The sequence below is a fragment of the Elgaria multicarinata genome, chromosome 9, assembly GCF_023053635.1.
Source record: "Elgaria multicarinata webbii isolate HBS135686 ecotype San Diego chromosome 9, rElgMul1.1.pri, whole genome shotgun sequence".
In the NCBI taxonomy this organism is placed as follows: domain Eukaryota; kingdom Metazoa; phylum Chordata; class Lepidosauria; order Squamata; family Anguidae; genus Elgaria; species Elgaria multicarinata.
This window is the reverse complement of record NC_086179.1, coordinates 53,505,337-53,526,394: the sequence shown is the minus strand read 5'-3', so window position 1 is coordinate 53,526,394 and position 21,058 is coordinate 53,505,337. Positions and strand designations below refer to the sequence as shown.

Genomic DNA, 21,058 nt, shown 5'->3' with positions numbered 1-21,058 from the left:
CATTATTGGTAGAGGTAAGATAGGCTCTTAGCCTATAACTTAAATTTGTAATATTGGTGAGGTTGCAGTAGCAGATAGCTTAAGAATCTGTGATTAGAATGCTAAAGCATTTTAATATCACTCAGACTTAACAGGTACCATCAACGGTTCGAAGTGATGGCCCTCCGGAGTATTTTTTAAGTGGGAATATGTTATCATGCCCAAAGAAGCTAGAGCGCATTTTCAGTGCTGAAAGCCCTAGAGATCTCCCTGAGGGTAATTACCCTGAAGGGTAATTAAATCACTGATATAATAGTAGATCATGGCTATTTGTTTTTATTTTTATAGGGGTTAATATTGGTTAATGTTCTGTTGGCTGTTATATTTGTAAGTTGCCCCAGAAGCTTTTTAAAGCCAGGCTGGTAGGGCATACATGTCAAGATAAATAAATAAATACTCGAGTGCTAACTAAAATGTTGGGCATTATGAATGTTGTGCAATACAAGAGGCAGTGTTTATTTAATGCAAGTGTCCCTTCTCAAACGTTGTTTCTAGTAAAATGTGGTGCATCACATTACAAAGATACACTTGTTTGGTACCACATGCATTATTAGAAATAATTATGGGCTGAATAACTTAATCCAAAACAACAAAAAGTCAATGATGCTTTACAATGACTTTGTTTTGCATGTTGCACTGTATGCTATTTTTTCCCTTAGTATTGCAGTATTTCACCAACAGCTTTGCGTTAAGGTCTGAGTAAAACCAGTCATTCGTTCTTCTTTTCAGGTTTCTTGCCGTTACCCAGTTTTCTCCTACCCATGCCAGAAAAGCCTTTCCTTGCTTTGATGAGCCTATCTACAAGGCCACGTTCAAAATCAGCATCAAACATCAAGCAACCTATTTATCTTTGTCCAATATGCCTGTGGAAACCTCAGTTTTTGAAGAAGATGGATGGGTTACAGATCACTTTTCACAGACTCCACTCATGTCCACATATTATCTAGCCTGGGCTGTTTGCAACTTTACATACCGTGAGACTACCACAAAGAATGGTGTTGTGGTAAGTATTTTCAAACCCTTCGGATTCACATTTTCCTTGAAAAATCTTGCTTTTTGGAAGGGAAATGACATGCTCAGTAAAAAATGCTTGCATATTCAGTTGTCTTACATCTTTTGTCTCTCTAATTTTTAACCATACAAGTAGGACCAACACCTCCTGGTTAATCTGATATAGTAGGATCATAGGATTGGGCTGTTAATAACTGTTTTAATCCTTCAATGCAGCTTTTATGTATGAAGCCAGAGGAATTTGTCTTTTATTAAAGTGTACATGTTAAACTGCATTCTCTCCACCCTTCAGTTATTAGTTCTGAAAGTTTTTTTACAAGTAAACAATGTGTTTAAATATATGTTTTTACCATGTGTTGTTAGGGCTGCTTCACATAGATGGGTGCAGACAACACGATAACCCAAGAATGGTTAAATAATCCACAGGGGGTTATTTATTTATTTAATCCACTGTGGGTCATTGTGTCATGTGGGATTTTTTTAACTCACGCTGGGATATTCTGCTGAAATAACCCACACAAATAACCAACAATGTGCAGAGTGGGTTATTTAAACCACTTTTGCTTATTGTGTCATGTGGAGGGCACTGTTGATAATTTTTGTCGGCTACAGAGTTGCTAGGCAAGAGTGGTCAAAGTGGTGGCTGCCACTCTCTACTCAAGCCGGCAGAACTCTATTTTCGGCAACAAGGATCATAGGATATAAGCAAGAGGACTGAGGAGGCGGGAGAGTGGGGACAAGTTAGTTAATGTACTGTAGATTAGTAATCCACTCACAGTTGCTTATAACCAACTCATGGTTGGTTATTTCTCTGATATTGTGGGGAGTATCTGCAAAATGACCAACTGTAAGTTAACTATTAACCCACCGTTGACCATCATGCCATATGAATGCAGCCACACTCTATGGCTTGGCACCTACATAACTGAAGGACCGCTTCTCCCTACATCTGCCTGCCCCATATCTTCAGATTGTCAGGGGAAGCTTTTCTCTTAAGTACTTCAGGAACATTATGTGAAAACCAAGGAAGATTCTCTCCTTGGTTTTCACATAATGTTCCTGAGGTACTTAAGAGAAAAGCTTCCCCTGACAATTGAGGCCCTAATGCCCTCCCAATGTGCCACTGGAGCTTACATTGCAGTCTTTCTGGTGCCATCTCAAAACACTTATTTGCCTCAGCATTTGATCATACTCTTGCATAGATGAAAGGTGGATCAAAATATTTTAAATTAATAAAAAATAATACTATTCAGAAAGAAAGTTTCCAAGATCCATATAACCATAATAACTTAACTGCGCTAACTAATTCAAAGGGTCACAAAATATTCTTCATCAGGCAAAATGGTTTTCCAGCCAACCTTTCATCAGTCTTCCTTGGGGTGGGGTGTGTGTCCCCAAGATGCTACCTCTGTACATAGTACAGCAACTGCTAAGAGGAACTACACCAACTGTTCTCATTTTTGTGGTAGCATAAAATTGGATGTGGCCCATTATTTGTAGGTCATATGCTTAGATGGAATACAGTATTTCAGAAGGGATTTTCAGCCATGCTATTGCTTCATTGGTGGGAGACATTTTAATGGTATACTGGCTGTGTGCGCAAGGCTGTAGAAGAACATTTCATTTATAAGACACTTTGTAAGAATGACTTTCCCATACATGCCCTTGACTTGGTTCTCCACATTGAAAGAAACATTCTGTTGGCTTGAGATGTGGTTTATTCTTATTGGCAGGGATCCAGGAGTCACTATATGCATTTAACTCCCTTTCATCTTTGTTTAGTTTACAAATGTCGTGGGCAGAGCGATGTAACAAGCCAAACTATATGCCAGAAATTCTGCCAGTTGTATAGATTTTTTTAAAAAACACACATGCACCCCAACCACTCTTGCCAACTCACATTTCTGCTTGAATGCTGCTCAGAGAAAGGAAAAACACACACATCTTCCGTTGCACCAAGCTTAATCCGTATAACAGAAATAGATTTCTGTTAGAAATAGAATTGCAAATTGGGGCTTGGTCCAAAGAGATGAAAAATAACTCTCATATTTCTGTGGAAAAAATAGGTTTTGGGGGTTTTATAAGCCATGGACTCATATAATGGTTTGTCCTGTGCCTTCGGTGGGGTAGGTGCTATTTGAAAGCAAGTAGTCTGGATCTGAGGGTGAGGCTTTTCCTACATGTTTAGTGTATGTAGAAAGTTCCACTGGGGCATACTCCCTACTAAGTGTATTTAAGAATTCAGCTTTTGCACATCAGAACCAGTATCAGGGAAATGTCCAAAAAATTTCAGCAGTAACCAAACATGATAATTTGAGGTTACATGCAGTGGCTACACTGAAATGACTTGGAGGCCTCATTTTAATTCATCTCTTCCTTTAAAAGACCTGTGATTAATTATGTTACATCATAGTTGTAATAGCTATGCAGTACATAAGTGTTTTGATCTGGGAAAAACAAGTTCTTTTGCTCCAGAACTCAAGCATTCCTATTACTTGGTCTGACGGAGATTCTCTTTTACCTGAATCAGAATAAGAGCTGATGGCATGCACTTGAATAGGTCTCAAATTCCGTGAAGTAAAGAGCACTGATGCACAAGCACATTAATTTGGGCGAACATTGTAAAAATATTGTAGATTAACAAGGCTCATCTTCAATGGTCTTTTGCTCATAGAGGTTAATATAAAACAAAACACCAGGTGCAAATATTCTGTGTGCTGCACAGCATTTAGATATTGCAGCTCTCGCTACAAGTGCACATATGTGTTATGAGGAAAGAAAGAGGGATGTTAATTTTTAAGACTTCAAGCATCTGTGTGGAAGGGGAGCTGCCTTTTAGTGCCGCACCAATTAGGGCATGTAATGTTGTGGGCTGCTGTCACTTGTGGGTGGCAAAGTTGCATACACTTCAGTAGGCATTGGTCTGCTTAGGGACAAGTTGTGAGACTTCCACATGAGCAGTGCTTGGCTTACTCTGAGCAGTTTTGCTGCTAAATGATGTGAATATATAACATTACAACTTTGGAGAAGTGTTTTATAAGTATGTGGTTATTATAGAGCCCTTAATAGGTTGGAGTGGCAGAGAGCGAAGCTACCCTGCGTGGATGGACTACAATAATTTAAGGGACATGAAAGCCATTTATTCAACCCCCCTCTTCTAAAGCAGGACTTCCAACACATCAAACCATATTTTCAATATATTAAGCAAGTGCTTTTACAGATTAACTCAGTTCATCTTGATTAAAGTGTTCCACACAGAGAAAGCCGGAATGGTCTACAGTAGGTGCTCTGTCTCTTGAGAGACTGCCCAATTTAAAACAAAACAATATAGCATATTCCAATCTAGATGGCCTGAGGAAATAAATTCACAGAAAGGCAGTTTTTCTCTCTCGTCTCTTTTCCATCCTACCAACCAATTTCATTGCTATCCAATCTGTGATGGAAGAAGATTTCATCTGAATTCCAATGTGATACTTCTTCTGAACATGATTCAAGACTGGTCTACTGAATGCAACAAGGAGAGAACTTTCATGGCACACTGACGTGTTCACTACCCAACATGTCACCTTTAGCTAATGTAGCCGTTCATGCACTGTCATACTGGATAGTGAAAAATGCTGCCACAGTATGAATGAGGTATATTATTTAGGCCCCCAGATCTGCAGACCAAACTTCTGATTGTGTGTAGTAAGCAAGAGACATCCTTTGCAAAACAAGAGGTAGAGGACGATCAATCCAGCTTTGTTCTAAATTCCAAGCAATCTCTTTGCAATACCTGTTTAATGATGCAAATCTATGCTCATGTTAGAGTGATGGTGCGAATTTCACTTAGGAAGCTGTTCTGGGGATTCTGGCTCTGGCTCTAGTTGTGTCCTCTTTGCATTGGTAGTGGCAGGCTCTTCCCTATGGTGCCGACCAGGGTTAAAACAATGTGCAGTATCTTTTGAAAAGTTATCTTGGTCCAACCTTTTTGAAACCTGGGATGGCTTTTGATTCTACCACTGTTTGAATCTCTTTTGTATTGAAAAGCAAAACCCCAAATGGAAGATACATTTCTAAAGTCGGTAGTCATTAAATGATACAACATCTTTAGACTATGGTGCATTGTAGTAAGATTATTGAAAAGACTGAAATATCATGGTATATTTCCCCTTCCTTTTGTAATAGTGTGCTTTGTATACTTGAACTCTAGCGGAATAATTGGAACTGAACAGCTAATTTAACCTGTTTTCCATTCCTGGAGTGTCTGTAAGCAGTTACCACCTCCCTCCCCAGTTCATTTGTTATTCAGATTTACTCAACAATTATCATTCTGCATTTTGGGGTTGATTGCAGATATTCTATACTTGAGATCTGTGTTGTTTAATACTGAATTCTTCGATAAATCAGACATTCATGTAGGTCTGGAATTTGACTTCCATAGATATTTTTTCCAGTAAAAAATTAGTCACTGTGATTTTTATGAAAGGTGAACACAAAGGGACATCAGCATAGTAAATTAATCTAAAATGCAAATGACTATTCACGGGAACACAAGCAGGTCTATGTGTTAGAGCAGATAAGTGGGCACTTCCTGTTTTGGTTTTTTTTTCAATACAGGTAGCATTGTTCATAACACCCTTAGTATGTAAATGCATACACAATTGTAGACACTGGTTACTGTCATTCTGGTACTGCTGTGAACTTTGAAGTCATTAAAAAATCACAAACTTGCTTTGTACTTTGATACAAAGCTAGCTTTCTAATAACCGCCTTTACTTATCCAGGTTTTGCTGTAGTGTACAGTTTCTGGCTAAGTTCTAGGTCACATACAACTCCCTGAGGAATAAAACTGTTGCTCTGTAGAAATTGCTGAGTAGAGGTACTAAGTATCTTTAGTTTCGATGCATGCACTTGTTTCAGTAGAACACAACATCATGTACTCGTGCAATATAGAGGAAACATCTAACATTCTACCACGTAGCCAGGGATAAGACTGTTGCACTTCGATCAGGGAGAAGGGGTTCAAATTCTCACTCAACCATAAAGTTCATTAGATTGCCTTGGGCAGTTGCTGTCTTTTGGCCTAATCTATCTCACAGAGTTTGTGATGATGAGTTGGTTTTCAGCATTTAGTTATACTGGCTGGGGAAGTTTATTTGTATCAAGCTCTGGGATGGATGCCTGTATCTTTAAGCCTTGAACAGTTTGGTGTTCATGTGGGTTTCACTTATTCCCCTTTGAGTAATTTCCATCCAGATGTGTTCAGGTGTGTGTGTGTGTGTGTGTGTGTGTGTGTGTGTTTGTGTTGAATTGGTGCCACATGCTTATAGTTTTTTTATTATTAGTTAGGCAGGTACTTTTACTTCTTTCTGGGCCAGGTTAAATGGATGGGGGTTGCTTGGAATCTGGACTGCCTCTCCAGATAAAGTCTTGGATATTAGGAAGCCCTTTGTGAAAACTGTCAGTGCCAAAGTTATGGTAGCCTAACAGATTGCTTAATTTAGCCTTTGTTGGTTTTCTGCTGCATCTTGTGTTGTTTGTAATACACACTGTTTTGTAATCTAAAGCTTTGAGGCTGATTTCCAGCCAAACTCAAAGGAGGGGGATGTTTTTCATTCTTCCTCATGTGGCCTAGGTTATCTAGGTGGTTTGCAAACTTGTCTGCTTGTCCATTTGCTTTTCTGGGGCGAGTGTTAAATACTCAAAAATGTCACAGTGTTGTTTAAGGATAACAATGAATAACTCCACATAACCAACTTGATTTTCTTAGAGGAAAGGTACGATACAGATATGATAAATAGATGTAAAATGTTGCATTAGTGCTATAATAATGTGAGCATTGTATAAATAGGTGGGGAAAGCTGTTGAAGTCACTTTTTGCAGTGCTCTGCTCATGGAAAAGATGTGGAGAACCATTTTCAGCTCGAGGGGCTGAATTGGGGAACATGAGCGGGAGGGCGCTATTGCACTCATGTCCTAATTGTGGGCTTCTTCCCATAGGCAGTTGGTTGGCCACTGTGTGGACAGAATGCTGGACTAGATGGACCCTTGGTCTGATCCAGCATGGCTCTTCTTGTGTTCTTAACCTGGGGCTGTGTTCACCTTTTCTTCTTTGGGACCTCATTTGGTGTTTAAATAGGGGACAACTTAACTTAGAGGCATTCAAGAGGCAGCTGGACAACCATCTGTCAGGGATGCTTTAGGGTGGATTCCTGCATTGAGCAGGGGGTTGGACTCGATGGCCTTGTAGGCCCCTTCCAACTCTGCTATTCTATGATTCTATGAACTTCAGCCTGCTTTGAGCAAGGGCTACTTTGCTTTGGACGCAAAGCAGAACCTACTTTGTTTTTCTGAAGCTTTGGCTGTCTCCCCCTTGAGCACCCTGTTTGTGCATGTGCTTCCTCCCACCTATTTTCAGGGATGTGGGCTTTGTTTTCCCTATGCAAGTTAGGACAGCCTCCATTGACTTTCATGGGGGGAAAGAAACGCCGCATCCCCAGAAATGGCTGATGGAGGGGAAACATCCAGCCCCCACCAAAGGCCCTTGTGGCAACAGTGCTTTTGCTGGGGTGTGGGCCCCTTCAGCTGTTCTCAGGACTGCAGACTTTGTTTCCCCTCTTTTATAGTTTGCCCCTGCATGCAGCTTCTGAATAATTCTTGCTCACCTTGTCAGCTCAAGCAAGGACTTCTCTGAAGGCACGTATGTTGAGGCAGCTGTCAAAGCCTCAATGCACGCCTTTAGAGCAGTCCCAGCTTTGCCCTGAAAGCATGCATCAGGGCTTTGACAGCTTGCCAAATACCACACAAAGCTCCAGTGTGCTCACCAAAGGCAAGCTGGCAAGTACCTTTATGGGGCTCTAGTTTTTACCCTTGGGAAGACTTTACTCTATTTGCTTACCCCTGACTGGGACAGGGGAGTGTTGCAGGAGAATGGTCAAGTACTTCATTATCTCCTGTTCCTCTCTGATGAACGTCTTTCCTTCCAGACAGCACTTAGGTAGGGAGAAGTCTGTCAGGGCTTTGTTACCTGCAGCTGTGGTGCAATAAGTAGTTTATCCATAGCAGTTGAGATTGAGTAGGTGTTAGACCAAGGATATGGCTGCATACTCCAAAAGTTGCTATGCGTCCAAGTGGTTGGCCGCTGTGTGTACAGAGTGATGGATTAGATGGACTCTTGGTCTGATCCAATATGGCTCTTCTAATGTTCTTAGAAGCTGTCCTCTTAGATACCGGCTTCAAAGCATAGGGCTACTTACCAATTATGTTTATTAGCTCAGAGACATTCTGAGAAGAAACTAGTTCAGAATATATGGAAGCTTTATTACTTTTTGTGCTCTTACACAGTATCTTTGTGAAATGGGCTATTAAGGAGGGAGACCTCATGTAATCTACAGATAATGCAAACAGAATGAAATATTTAGTAGAACCCTGTCTTTATGCTGGCTAGAGTGTCAGTCACTAGGTGCTAGGAACTGACTTCTACAATTATAATTCAGTATCTGTGGCAATATGTCATTCTACTATTTATTTTTCAGTAATATAAAACAAAAAGTAGTCATTTTTTATATTTTAAAATAAGCAATAAGAGCAGTGACCGGGGAAGGCGGGGGAGTAAGAGATTTTGTTAATGATAGCCTGCTTTAGAGGCCTGAGGCTTTGCTTTAATTCTTTGCTGCCAACTGGTGAGCTATTGAAGTCCTAAAAATACCTCCTCCACCAGTCATTATTACTTCGATAATAATAAATAAATAATGGCGAAATGACTTCATGGGTGAATTGATGCATTGTTGTAGAGAAACTCAGCAGGACGTCAACAATACATTAAAAATAAGAACAACACTCCCTCTGAAAACACCCATACAGCTTGAACCTAACCTTGTTAATGTATTTTTTATATAAATGCAATGTATTACATTAATCGGACTCAGGGAACAATCATGGCCTTTTATGACAGTTGGTGATGCTTTGGCTTGAAGTTTTGTCAACCTAATTTTTATTTGTTCTAGGTAGAAGCTCCACTTCCTTTCACTAATTTTGAATGCATAGGATATAGATTCCTGTTCACTGATGCTTGTGTATACATAATACTCAGTGAGTTTCAGTGAAGCTTGCAGAGCTACCTGCGAGAGACCTATTAAGGTAGGTGGTCGTTGCAAAGCACTGATGCTGTCATGGATCAAGACCGTGAACACTTGCCCTCAGAGTACTCTGACTTCTTGTCCTCAGAGGAAGAGGCTCCAGTATTAATGGTTCAGGGAGAACACCCAGCTGTGGAAAGGCGTCATGAGGCTTCTACCTCATGATACCTGGACCCAGTTCTCTGGAAAGAGTCCAACTGTTAGCTCCCCTACATCCAGAGGGAGTTGCATTACCATCCTCAGACTTGGGCCATGAGGAACTAGGGGCTCATCTACACCAAGCAGGATATAGCACTATGAAAGTGGTATATTAAAGGCAGGATCTACACTACTGCTTTATAGCGGTATTGTAGTGCATTGACAACTGTTGAGGATCATAACACATAGAATCATAGAATAGTAGAGCTGGCCTGCTCAATGCAGGAATCCACCCTAAAGCATACCTAGATAGTTTTCCAGCTGCCTCTTGAATGCCTCTAGTGTGGGAGAGCCCACAACCTCCCTAGGTAACTGGTTCCATTGTTGTATTGCTCTAACATTCAGGAAGTTTTTCCCTGATGTCCATCTACACCAAGCAGGATATAACACTATGAAAGTGATATGAAAGCGGTATATGGTATGTGACAATGGGCCCCAACAGTTGTCTGTGCACTTCAATACCGCTATAAAGAAGTAATGTGGTTCCTGCCTTTTATATACTGCTTTCATACCACTTTCATAGTGGAATACCCTGCTTGGTGTAGATGAACTCAAGCATACTAGAACCAATCCCAAGTTGTTGCAGCCTGAGAGGGCTAAAACAGGCTAGGCCCCTTTAAGATACAAAGCCTCAGTCAGAATGGAGGCAGGGCCAAACAGCCTAACTTCAACAACACCTCAGTTCAAACCTCAATCTTCTTCTAATTCTTCTTGAAGCAACGTACAGACAATGTCTTCCAGCCCCAGCACCACGCTGAGCTTTCTGTGGTGCTGATCTCTTTTCCTCTTGCTTCTTGATAAACCTGACTTAACCTAACTTGACCGCTGTTTCAGATCTGATCCATGGCAGGACCCTGCAATCCAAGTCACATCAGAGAACACCATCAGAACCCACAGCCTGAACACTACCGATGCTTAGATATTTGAAGCTACAAACTTTGTCTTTGGGGCTTTTCTAGGACCAAGGTTCTCTGGAGCTTTTTTTCTAGGATCGCAGCAATGAGATTCCTCTCACAACCTATTAGCACACAGCTAAGTAGCCTTCTTTATTGATTAATTGTGGGTGAGGTAATCCCTGATTTTTGCAGATGCCATCTGTGGCAGTGTAGATTGGTGACTGGTCTGGAAAGTATCTACACATTCTGGGAAGGGTGAGCAGCAAGAATCAGGGATTACCTCACCCTCAACCAATCAATAAGGAAGGCTATTTTGCCTTTATCAGGACCAGTGCACCAGTGTTAGAAATTGCCTATTCAAGAAGTCGTATTTTTTGAAACATTATCAGTTACTATAAAATGTTAGTAAAATTGTGAGATCTGTAGGAAAACCTCATCTGGTTGAAACAGAGCTATACTGGGGTTCTGTAGACATAACTGTTATAGTTGTTAAATAGACCAGCGTAATTGATACAGTTGTTTTGAGATTCTGACGGATTGTGTACATCTGTAAACTAATTGACACAGTTGAACTTGTGATTATTTTTATTATAAATTTGGCAACTAATTGGCCCAGTACTATCTTATAGGTTCCTTACACCAGGAGTATTTATATTGATAACATTATTGGAGACCTTGCCCATTTTGTTTTGTTTGGCTATCTAATCCAGCCTGCTGCTCAGTGCAGGAAATCATAGCTAAAGCACCCAACCACAGTTTCAAGACATCTAGTGTGAGAGAGCCCATCATGCCTCTAGTAAATTCCTTCCTTTGTTGAACTGCTCTTACGATCAAGATATTTCTCCTGATGTTCAAAGCCATCTTCTTGTAATGTAAGCACCTTAGATTTAGTCCTAACCTCTAGAGCAACTGGGGCCATAGCTAGACCAGGCCTATATCCTGGGATTATCCCTGTGCATCCAAATGACACACAGGGGATCCCAGGAGCAGGCAGGGACGATCCCTTTATTTGCCTGGGATAATCCTTAGGTCTAGCTAAGGCCAGAGAAGTTTTTGCCTCCTTCTATGTGACAACCTTTCAGGTGATTAAAGAGTCCACTCATGTCCCCCCTCGGTCTTTTCTCTCCAGGCTAAACATACCTAGTTCCTTCAGCCTTTTCTCATAGGACTTGGTGGCCGTAAGCCAGCTACAAATCTGTCAGCAATATTTGGATAATAATACTGGTTTAATTTGGAAGGCTGTTGTAAGGGTTACTGTGATAGTATGTTTGAGTTCTTAGGTAGGGTGCAATAGAATTATTGGCTCAGTTGTTCCATATTTTTCCTATGATGAAGCCCTTCAAACTTTTGATCAAATTCTAACCAAATACAGTTGCTGATATTTGTCTTGACTAATACACACATACACATAAAACCACACACACACACATGTTCCTTTTGTATGCTGTATATATTTTTTTCTTTCATTAGTTATTGTGCTCCTATTTAGGCTGTTTTATTGTATATCTATATAAATAAAAATGAAAAAGACCGTTCGTTACTGTCGTTATATCTCCGAAAGTTCTTCACTGATTGCTTTGAAATTTTGACACAGCGTTGCGTTTGAATACGCGAGCGTTGTTATGTAACTATGTTCTCTATGGGGTCAAATGTTTGTCTTAAAATCGAAGAAATAGGCCTCCTCAAAACCAGTCCTGCTGATCATTGTGACATCACCAACCAGTAGGCCAATCCGCTGCCTCTGCCTCCTCTCCTATTTGCATGTACTCTCGCAATTGGCTGAGTGAATATAGATGTCACACCTGTGACAGTTACATGTTCTGAAGAAAGGTAACTGCCAGGAGTTTCCAGTAACCTCCTCACCGTAAAAACATCCTTTTATATCTCCGAAAGTTCTTCACTGATTGCTTTGAAATTTTGACACAGCGTTGCGTTCGAATACGCGAGCGTTGTTATGTAACTATGTTCTCTATGGGGTCAAAGGTTTGTCTTAAAATCGAAGAAATAGGCCTCCTCAAAACCAGTCCTGCTGATCATTGTGACATCACCAACCAGTAGGCCAATCCGCTGCCTCTGCCTCCTCTCCTATTTGCATGTACTCTCGCAATTGGCTGAGTGAATATAGATGTCACACCTGTGACAGTTACACGTTCAGAAGAAAGGTAACTGCCATGAGTTTCCACTAACCTCCTCAACGTAAAAAAAACACCTTTTTTAAAAACCAAACAAACTGCTTTACTTCATCCAAATAATGCCTCGCAGAAGATCACACTTAGGTCGTTGTACTCGCGGAGCGGAAGCACTGCGACGAGAAATTACAAATCAGACTCAGGAAGAACGGGCTTCAGCAAATGAGAAAAGAAGAAAAAAATGGCTCAAATACGTGCCAAGGAATCAACCAAGCAACGTTCAGCCAGTCTTGAGGATGCACGGTTGCGAGCACGGCAATCGCGTACTACAGCTACAGATCTGCTTTGTTCTCAACATAATGAACGCGAAAGGCTGAGAGGGGCTGAAAGACGTCAACGAGAAACAGCACATCAGCGTCAAACACGACTCCGTGGTAAACAATCACACGATTACAATCGCCTTGCATTCCGGTACAACCCAGCTGATGATTATAGTTTGAGGCGGCATGTTCTCATTGGCACTATGACTGAAGTGTGTCCTTATTGCAAGGCTCTTAAATTTAATGGAGAAACAAAAGGAATGTGTTGTGCTGCTGGAAAAATTAAACTGCCTCAACTTGGAGAACCACCAGAGCCATTACAAACTTTGCTTGCCGGATATACCGCTGAATCAAAGCATTTCCTATCTAACATCAGGAAATACAACTCATGCTTCCAGATGACGTCGTTCAGCGCAGAAATCATCACAGCTCCATTTATGCCAACTTTCAAAGTCAAAGGACAAATTTATCATAAAGCCGGCTCCTTCCTTCCGTTTCAAGATAGTCAACATAAATTCCTACAAATGTATTTCATTGGTGATGGCAATGATGAATTGAATGCACGCTGCAGAATTTATACCGGCATAAAAAGGTCCATTGTTTCAAAACTGCAACAGCTACTTCACGAAAAAAACAATTTAGTACATTTGTTCAAAACAGCAATTGACATGATGCCATCTGATACACACAAGATTGTTATTCATGCTGACAAAACGCCTGCTGGAGAACATGTGCGAAGATTCAATGCTCCAACTATAGACGAAGTGGCAATTGTTATAGTCGGAGATCAATCTTGACAGGACCTTTCAAAGGTGAAGATGTCCTCATTCCTCGCATTCCTATGATTCCAACAGATATGCCATTTCAATTTAAGAGATTGCAATTCCCAATTCGATTGGCGTTTGCAATCACCATCAACAAAGCCAATCTTTAGCACTGTGCGGTTTAGATCTAGACACAGATTGCTTCTCACATGGACAATTATATGTTGCGTGTTCTGGAGTCGGCAAACCAGACAATCTCTATATCTACACAGACAATGGAACAACTAAAAATATTGTATATCCACAAGCATTGTGAAATTAAACATATTAGAAACATCCGCTTTGTCTTTCCTTTCTTTTCAATTTAACCAGACTGAGCCACAGCAACGCGTGGCAGGGTACAGCTAGTGTTCTATAAGTATATTGGCTATAGACTAGAGATTATAATTAGTGAATTCATTTGTTTCTTTAGTGATTTTGATTTATTATATATGTCCCTTTTTGTTGCCTTTATGTTTATTTTGAAATAAAATAAAATTCCATGATAAATGCATAATAATAATAATAATAATAATAATAATTATAATAATAATAAGTCATTTGGAAACATGATAAAATGACTATTTTAAAAGTTGAATGGGCACTGTAATTAATGGTTACTAGTCCTGATAGCTATGTGCTACTTCTGGTATTGGAGGCAGTAAGCCCATGTACACCAATTGCTGGGGAACATGGGTGGGATGATGCTGATGTACTCACCTGCTTGTGAGTTAATGGTTGGCCATGGTGTGAACAGAATGCTGGACTAGGTGGACCCTTGGTCCAATCTAGCCTGGCTCTTAAGTTATTAATATCTTGGCTAACATGCTTGAGGGGTACGGCTGCAAGCATGGTCGTGCCCACTGAATCCTTAAAAAGAAGTGGGGAACAGCAGCAGAGGACTCCAATATTTTGCTTTCTTCCTGTTTTCTTTTTTGTTTGTTCATTTGCAAATGCTTTAGCAATGGAGAGCATGTGTTTCTGTAAATTTGAAGGAGCAGATGGCATGGCTATCTCCTCCCACCCCATATGTTCGCCCCCCTCCCCTTTATAAGTAGATAGGATATTGTGCTGCTGACACTAAATTCCTTCTAGTAGAGCATAATACACTAACAGAAAAGTGTAATTTATATCCTCCTTTTCCTCTATAAAAGCTTTGAAGGCGGCTTACAGAATCATTTAAAACTATTTAAAGTACTCACATTAATTGAAGACAGCTAAAAAAGTTTCCAAAGTCAGCAGTAAACACAGTTAAAAGCGCAAATAACGAATTGTAACAGCCAGACCTTAATTGCTCTTAACAGCTCATGCAAATGGCTCCTACAAAAAGTGGTTGGAAAAAGTAATCTGTAAAGGCTTGATACTGCAACTGTCTCTCACTGGATCTATTGCTATGAAAAGTCTGTTGACTTAATTATTGTGAAATATAAAGATATTGATAATTACATTTTAATTTCTTCTACTATGCCTCAATTTATCTACTCTCCATTTTGAGGAATGTTCCTTCATAAACCCTGGGGCATAGTTAAACCTGGCGTTTCCTGGTTTGTTTGTTTTTCCTAGGAGTTAGAAAAGATCTGCTGTCTTAGAGGGTACATCCTTTTGGATGGCTATTAAAAGGCACTACCTATACGGCATGTCAGTTTTTATGCATGTAGAATCATAGAATAGTAGAGCTGGAAGGGGCCTATAAGGCCATTGAGTCCAACCCTCTGCTCAATGCAGGAATCCACCTTAAAGCATCCCTGACAGATGGTTGTCCAGCTGCCTCTTGAATACCTCTAGTGTGGGAGAGCCCACTACCTCCCTAGGTAATTGGTTCCACTGTTGTACTGCTCTAACAGTCAGAAGATTTTTCCTGATGTGCAGCTGGAATCTGGCTTCCTTTAACTTGAGCCCATTATTCCGTGTCCTGCACTCTGGGAGGACTGAGAAGAGATCCTGGCCCTCCTTTGTATGACAACCTTTCAAGTACTTGAAGAGTGCTATCATGTCCCCCCTCAGTCTTCTCTTCTGAAGGCTAAACATGCACAGTTCCTTCAGTCCCCCTTCATAGGGCTTTTTTTCCAGACCCCTGATCATCCTTATTGCCCTTGTCTGAACCCCCTCTAGCTTGTCTGCATCCTTCTTGAAGTGTGATGCCCAGAACAGGACATAATACTCAATATGAGGCCTAACGAATACTGAATAGGGGAACCAGTACCTCGTGGGATTTGGAAGCTATACTTCTGTTAATATTGTTCAGAATGTGTGGGATGTTTTAAATAGAGGTCTCCAACCATTTTGGGTCTGTGGGCATACTTGGAAATCTGGGAAGCTGCAGTGAGCATCAGCACAAAATAGCCTGTTCGCGACTTGCCTAATCACAAAGAACAAGTAACTTCCTCAAGAAACTGAGTACAACACAGTGGTTAGGTTTGAGCTCCAAATACTAAACTAAATATTTATTTATTTATTTATTACATTTTTATACCGCCCAATAGCCGAAGCTCTCTGGGCGGTTCACAAAAATTAAAACCACAATAAAACAACCAACAGGTTAAAAGCACAACTACAAAATACAGTATAAAAAGCACAACCAGGATAAAACCATGCAGCAAAATTGATATAAGATTAAAATACAGAGTTAAAACAGTAAAATTTAAATTTAAGTTAAAATTAGGTGTTAAAATACTGAGAGAATAAAAAGATCTTCAGGTGGCGATGAAAGGAGTACAGTGTAGGCGCCAGGTGGACCTCTCTGGGGAGCTTGTTCCACAACCGGGGTGCCACAGTGGAGAAAGCCCTCCTTCGTGGCTGGCCTTTTTCCTCTCTGACAACTGTCCTACTCTTATCCTGGGTGATTTCAACATTCATGTGGATGACCCTCAAGATGCTGCAGCTCTACGATTTCGCTCATTATCTTCCTCTTATGATCTTAAGCTTTGGTCTGATGCACCCACACATTCCCTTGGACACTGTCTGGATCTTGTTCTCACTCGGAATTGCTCTGTGTTGGACTTTTCTACTGCTCACTTTCCGCTGTCAGATCATCACCTAGTTTCTTTCAATATTACTCATAATCCTCCTCCTTCACGTCCCGCTTCTCGCTCTTGTCGTGACTTGCAATCTATCAATTACGAGGCTTTTTCCCAGTCTCTAGCCTCCTCCCTTCCTTCTGTCTGTTCGGCTGTCTCCTTGGACTCAGCTGTCTCCTTCTTTAATTCCTCCTTATCTTCAACTCTTGATAATCTTGCTCCATCTACAACTCGGATAGTTCGCCCTTCTCAACCCCAACCGTGGCTCACCTCTTCCCTCCGCTACCTTCGCTCTTGTTCCCGGGCAGCTGAACGCCTTTGGCGTAAGACCAGGGACCGGGCAGACTTTGTCCATTACAAATTTGTACTCTCCTCTTTCTCTTCTGCCATCTCACTGGCCAAACAGCAGTACTACTCAACGCTGATCCAGTCAAATGCTAGGCATCCTCAGCGGCTCTTTGCGTCCTTCAATTCTCTTCTGAAGCCTAATCCGCCATCACTCCCCGCCTCTCTGTCTGCTAATAACTTTGCCTCTTTTTTCAATGCTAAAATCCAAACTATCCGCTCTGATCTGGCCAGCTCTGCTCCTCTTCCAGTTCCTGTTCCTCATCTGTCAGCTCCTCCTGCAAATTTCTCTGCGTTTCCTTCGGTCTCTGCGGATGAACTGTCTACAATACTGCGCTCTTCGAAGCCTTCCACTTGTTCTCGTGATCCGATTCCTTCTCGCGTCTTTATTAATCTTATTCCTGCTATCCTCCCTTCCTTGCTACATATTATTAATCTTTCTCTGTCCTCTGGTTCATTTCCTTCTGCTTTTAAACATGCTACAGTCTCTCCCATTCTCAAGAAACCTACTCTTGATAGGCTATCTCTGTCTAACTACCGACCTGTCTCTTTGTTGCCGTTTGTTTCAAAGATCCTGGAGCGTGCGGTCTACTCTCGCTGTCTTGACTTTCTTTCTAGTAACTCTGCTTTGGATCCATTTCAATCTGGATTCCGTCCTCTGCATTCCACCGAAACAGCCCTTACTAAGATCACCAATGATCTCCTTACTGCCAAGTCTAAAGGCCATTATTCCGTTCTTATTCTCCTTGATCTAACTGCAGCCTTTGACACGGTTGATCATGATCTTCTCTTAGATTCCCTTCATGACCTTGGATTTTGTGGCTCTGTCTATAACTGGTTTGCCTCCTATCTAGCGGGTCGCTCTTTCAGCGTGTTGACTAATGGCAGCTCGTCTTCCTCCTTTCCCCTTTCAGTAGGGGTTCCGCAAGGCTCGGTGCTTGGCCCGTTGTTGTTTTCCTTATACATGTTGCCCTTGGGCAAGCTTATTCAATCTCATGGTCTCCAATATCATCTGTACGCCGATGATACACAACTATATCTGTCATCTCCGGAACTTTCTCCTGATGTTCACGATCGTATCTCGGCATGTCTTTCAGATATCTCAGCTTGGCTGCTTCATCGTCGCTTGAAGCTTAACATGGCAAAGACTGAATTGCTTGTTTTTCCTCCTAAACCTTCTCCTCATCTCTCATTCTCTCTTACTGTCAATGATGTTACGCTTACTCCGGTCAAGGAAGCTCGTAGCCTTGGCTTTATCTTCGACTCCTCGCTCTCCTTTATTCCTCATATTGAGGCAGTAGCTAAATCTTGTCGATTTTTCCTGTATAATATTGCCAGGATTCGATCATTTTTGTCTGTCTTTTCTGCCAAGACGCTTGTTCATGCACTGGTTATTTCACGGTTGGACTACTGCAACCTTCTTCTCTCTGGCCTTCCTTCTTCTCACATCAACCCGTTGGTTTCTGTTCACCACTCTGCCGCAAAGATCATCTTCTTAGCACGCCGCTCCGACCATGTTACTCCGCTTCTGAAATCTCTTCATTGGCTTCCAATTCACTTCAGAATCCAATATAAACTTCTCCTGTTAACCTTCAAAGCTTTTCACGGTCTAGCTCCTTCCTATCTCTCCTCTCTCATCTCACACTATTGCCCCGCTCGTGCTCTTCGCTCCTCTGATGCCATGTTTCTCGCCTGCCCAAGGGCCTCTACTTCCCTTGCTCGGCTTCGTCCATTTTCGTCTGCTGCCCCTTATGCCTGGAATGCTCTTCCAGAACATTTGAGAACTACAAGTTCAACCACAGCTTTTAAAGCTCAACTAAAAACTTTTCTTTTTCCTAAAGCTTTTAAAACTTGATGTTGTGCAGACTTCTACTGTTACTTTCTACTGTTAGTTTTTCCCTACCCTGTGCCTGCTTACCCTTCCCTGTACCTGTTGGCATTCTCTTCCCCTCCTTATTGTTTTACTATGATTTTATTAGATTGTAAGCCTATGCGGCAGGGTCTTGCTATTTACTGTTTTACTCTGTACAGCACCATGTACATTGATGGTGCTATATAAATAAATAATAATAATAATAATAATTCTAGTAGCCACCTGCCTCACTTCCTATTTAACGTGATATATCAAAACAAAATACTCATTTCACAGAAGGAAGGCTGTTTTTTGGGTGGTGGTGGTGGGAGGGTAGGGCTGGGTTGGGTTGGGTTGTGTGAGCCCCAAATAAACTCCTCCAGAACTATGCCACCTCTAAGCATACTCTCGTGAATGGGCTTGCACACGCACACAAACAAAACTGTATGCCTAGCCACAACAACACAGACAGAAAACTAAATGCTGAACACATGGATGTGCACATGGGCAATACTATTCTCCACCCCCCCCCCCCACCTCGACAAAATTATCTCCTCAACATCAGAACACCCATAGACAAATACAAGCAAAACTACCTCCTCTAAAAGCACACACACCATATGTATATGCACGCGTGCACAGACGCACGTACATGTGGGCACATGCAAAACAACCTTCCAAAAACAGGTACTGCATGCGCGTGCGCGCACACACACACAACCTGGGTTTGCATCATCATGGGCGGTGGGTGTGGGGGAGAAGAACCCATCATGTCTTCTGCCCCATGCCCCTGTGCATGCTGCTCATTGTTCACATAATTACCTGTGCTGCAGTGCAGGTTGGCGTCTCGTGTGAACCCCACTTGTGGCATGGTGTGGTGGGGTTGGCTTCGTACCCACTCTACAACCAACGATGTGTAGCTCAGCTAATTATGTAAACAATGGGTGTGCGCACAGGGGCCAGAAAAGCCACAATGGCTTCTTTCCCCCCCAGCGATCATCTGACACCCCCACAGACTCAAAACATACCTGCTTGCTGCTTCTCCAGGCCCCTCATGCTGTTCCCTATTTACCTCCAGTTTTGCCCTCTCCCCAAACTTAACAGTCAACAGCAGGGTTATTTTTCTTCCCCCTTTTAAAAAAGAGGTTTAGCTGGCTAGTTGGGCATGCTGGAAAGTGGAGCTCCAGCTGCCTCCCCTCTCCCTCCTCTGCTTTCTGAAGAATGCTCTGAGCTCACGAGGACCCATAAGCATGCTTATGGGGGCACTGTATTAATAGGTAGGGAGATGACAAGAGAGAGAGGAGTCAGGGGCTCTGAGGAACTGAAGCATGGGCTTCGGAGTAGGTAGATTGTTTGATTAAAAGTTGGAGAAATAGAACTGGCAGGCAAAACTGTGTTGATTTGGCTTGACTTCGGAGCTGTCAGTTTAAATCTGAGTCTGAATTTGAGTCATCGGAGGCTCATTTTTGCCCTATTCATTTGGATCAGGTTTTGCCTGCCAACACAGAAGGTGTACCTGGCAAGTACAAGGGCAGCCATTTACAACTTAGATCCCTTCCTGCCAGATGGTAAACGCAGGGTGCCAGGTGACCACAAAGATGTGATACGTGTGTCTGTGTGTAAAGTAACCTAGCAAGTGTATCTAGAATGACCTATCACCTTGTGTCAAACCTTAAAGTTTTGATGAGGCAGTGGAGTAAGTAGCTGCTGCGCAGATGCAGGTGTACTTAGATACAATCAAGGTGGTGGTTTTGTGTGTGTGTGTGTGTGTGTGTGTGTAGGCGTGCTAGTTTAGCTTTCAGCCAAAGCTTGGCTTTGAATTGGTCAACAATCTTTGTCTACAACTTGAGTACCACAGAAGTGGTGTGCTTTATTGAATCTGTTTTCTTTGCACTGGAAAAACATTGGCAATTTTTCAGAGAACAAATGTGGGATTTCCTGAAAATTTGTAGAGATGCTCCCCAAAAGTGAGAAGGACTTCAAGAGGGTGCCAGTGAAATATACTTAGTGCAGCTACTAGACATCCATGGAAGCATCTTCAAGGGCTAATTTGTAGTATTAATTAATATTTGTAGCAGCGTTCTGATCCTGCTTTGTTGTTTAAACAGCAAAGCAGCAACAGGAGGGAATTTAGAGGAGAAATTGGGGGAGGAAGGTGTGCGCTTAGCTCTTTCCCTCCGGCCATTTTTGTGGTCCAAACCATACTCCAAGCAGATTTTATCTATGGGATTCCACACTCTAAAATACCTGGTGCAGTTGGCCACAGAAAGGCCTTTGGTTTCAACCAGCATGGGTGGCCTCAATTTCTTGGGCTTTTGAGCAGAGAAG

At 41.8% G+C, this 21,058-nt stretch overlaps 1 protein-coding gene across 1 annotated transcript in view; it reads left to right on the top strand.

Moving 5' to 3' along the window:
• Positions 1 to 21,058, top strand: part of TRHDE (thyrotropin releasing hormone degrading enzyme) — a 280,840-nt gene that overhangs the window by 7,154 nt on the left and 252,628 nt on the right. Inside the window, exon 2 of the mRNA XM_063133867.1 lies at positions 769 to 1,042. Within this exon, the coding sequence (XP_062989937.1) occupies positions 769 to 1,042 (274 nt within the window). The remainder of the gene's footprint in view (positions 1 to 768; positions 1,043 to 21,058) is intronic.